Below are 2,325 nucleotides of genomic sequence, written 5' to 3'. Positions count from 1 at the left end.
AATGTGGTCCCACGCCAAGCAGCACTTTCCTGCTGTCTCCTGTGTGCCAGCCTCAGCGTCTGTCCGTCTGTCTGGTGGGGAAACCAGTTCAGGAACTGATGAGCCAAAGCCATTTGGCTGCTCTCTTTTCAGCCAGGCTGATCAGCAGCTAACTACACTCCCCGATCCTGCTTGTCCTGGGGCTGGCACAGTGCAGGGACAGAGATGGGGACAGCAGAAGGGACACGCCATTGGCCCAGCCCTCTGCTGCCAGTTCGGTGCTGTTATGCTGGTGTCTGCTGTAGAGTTCGGTCCCAGTCCCATCCCTCTCCCAGTGCCACCAGTGCTCAGTGCATCCCTGCTCTGCAGGTGACAGGGTCCCCCTGCTGCCTCATTCTCACTGCAGAGCTGAGGGTCAGCTCACCCACTGTGGGGACACCCTTGTGCCTTGCACGAGGGGACAGAGCCCCATCATAGCACCCAGGAGGTAACAAGGGTGTATGAGGTGTCAGCTCACAAGAGCCTGGCACCTGAGCCCTGCTATGGGGCATTTGAGTACCATAGTTCCCCGTGTGCTTGGGAGAGGATGGCAGCCTCTCAGGTCACCCAGCAGCTTTGTGGGCTGGCAAAGGCTGGATGCATCTCTGCCATGAGCTGTGATTACAGAGGGTGGCCCTTGGCAGCACGCGGCCCCAAAACCCAAGGTAGGGCTGGACTGCACAGGCAAGACCAGTTGGTGGGGACTGCATCGTGGGGTCACAGCCAGGTGTCCCCTCCATCTCCCCCAGCACCCCACAAAGGGATAGTTTGCACCTGAGCATGCTTGGGGTCTGGGGTCCCTGGTTTGGGATTGAGTGCAGTGGCCTCCAGCTGAGAGCCCCAACTCATTCAGATCTGCCTCTGTCCCCCACCTTGCCCTCATGCTCATCAAAAAATCCTGAATGTCCGTCCAGAAGCCACCCTAATGCCCCAGAGGGCTGCGCCAGATTGAGCTCACCCACCACAGCCAGGACCACCTTGGCTATTAAAGGTATTGGGGAACCCCCTTGGGAGAGTGTCCCACTCCAGCACCTCCTTTGGGGTCTCCCAGCAGCCTCTCAGGACTCATCTGGCCCTCCCAGCCCCCAAAGAATGTTTTTGTCCACCACCCCAAAGACCCTTCCAAGGGTCCCCCTCATGTACCCCAGGTGCCCTGCAGCAGCCCCAGCTCGGTGCATGCCCACCCTTAACTCCTCTGCTCCTATCAGGGTGCAAAACCAATCTGCCCACCCAAAAAAGGACTTTTCCCCTGAGCAGGTGGCAGAGCCATGCCGGGAGCTGGGTGGGAAGGTGGAGCCGATGCCGGCTGCCACAGCAGGTTTTGCATCCACCTTGATTAAAGACCTCAGTGAATGCCTGGCCAGCACCCCACAGCACCCCAAAGCCGGGGGGCTGAGGTGGTGTGATGACCCACCCTTACAGGTGGGGCTGAGGGGGCTCCCCATTCCTGGGATGGCTAACCCCACCTTAATAACTGGTTGCAGCCTGGTGTGGCCGGCAACGCCAAAATTTGCTGGCATGTGGCCAGCCCCTGTGGTCAAGGGTGTCACCCCAAAGCAGCTCCCCCCCACTTCAGAGGGAAAGCTTCCCAAAAAATGCATGGGAAACTCCTTTCTTGCCATTTTTTATGAATTATTTGGCTGTGATTCTTCTGGGTGTTTGGGGCTGCCTCCTGCCCCCCGGCTAATTTCAAACTTAATTAAACACTGAAACAGCAAACAGCTGGGGAGGGGATGTGCAGGCAGCAAGTGACACTGGGGTGGGTTGGCCTCTGGCTTACTCCAGGAAAGACCCTGCTCTCTCACTGCACTCTGAACAGGACTGGGGTTCTGCCTCCCTTGACCACCGAGGACCTTGGAAGGGGGTTGATATCTTGGGAAGGGTGATTCCCTCAGGGGTGCCTTATACCCCCCAGCTTCATCCCTGCTCCAGGGATGCCCATACTCCAGTTCCACCAGGGGGTACCCCAGTGCCCCCCCATAACCCATCCAAGGTTGCCCAGACCCTCTATTCCCCCACCCTGAGCGTACCCATGGGCCCCTGGGGGACACATTCCCCTCCCCTGGAGACGCCCCATCTCCCCATTCACCCTGTGGGTGACCTGTGCCCCCTTCTCCCCGTTCTGCCTCTCCAAGGATGCCTCATTCCCACATTCCCGGACGAGGGTACCTGCGGTGGGGCGGAGCCTCCCCACCCCAACCATGCCCCACCCGTCCGTGGCTGCCCAATGGGCTGCGGCGGGGCGTGGTCCGAGGGCGCGGTCTGGCTGCATATGCATGTATGCAGATGAGCAGGTGCGGGCAGAGC

General features: G+C 59.7%; 1 protein-coding gene across 1 annotated transcript in view; it reads left to right on the top strand.

Annotated features, from left to right (window-relative positions):
• The first annotated feature begins 2,219 nt into the window (after nucleotides 1-2,219).
• Nucleotides 2,220-2,325, top strand: part of FA2H (fatty acid 2-hydroxylase) — a 12,028-nt gene continuing 11,922 nt past the window's right edge. The window contains exon 1 of the mRNA XM_017740812.1: nucleotides 2,220-2,312. Within this exon, the coding sequence (XP_017596301.1) occupies nucleotides 2,220-2,312 (93 nt within the window). The remainder of the gene's footprint in view (nucleotides 2,313-2,325) is intronic.

Source organism: Corvus brachyrhynchos, unplaced genomic scaffold (genome assembly GCF_000691975.1).
Source record: "Corvus brachyrhynchos isolate BGI_N302 unplaced genomic scaffold, ASM69197v1 scaffold26, whole genome shotgun sequence".
NCBI classification, from domain to species: domain Eukaryota; kingdom Metazoa; phylum Chordata; class Aves; order Passeriformes; family Corvidae; genus Corvus; species Corvus brachyrhynchos.
This window is presented reverse-complemented; position numbering and strand designations above follow the sequence as displayed.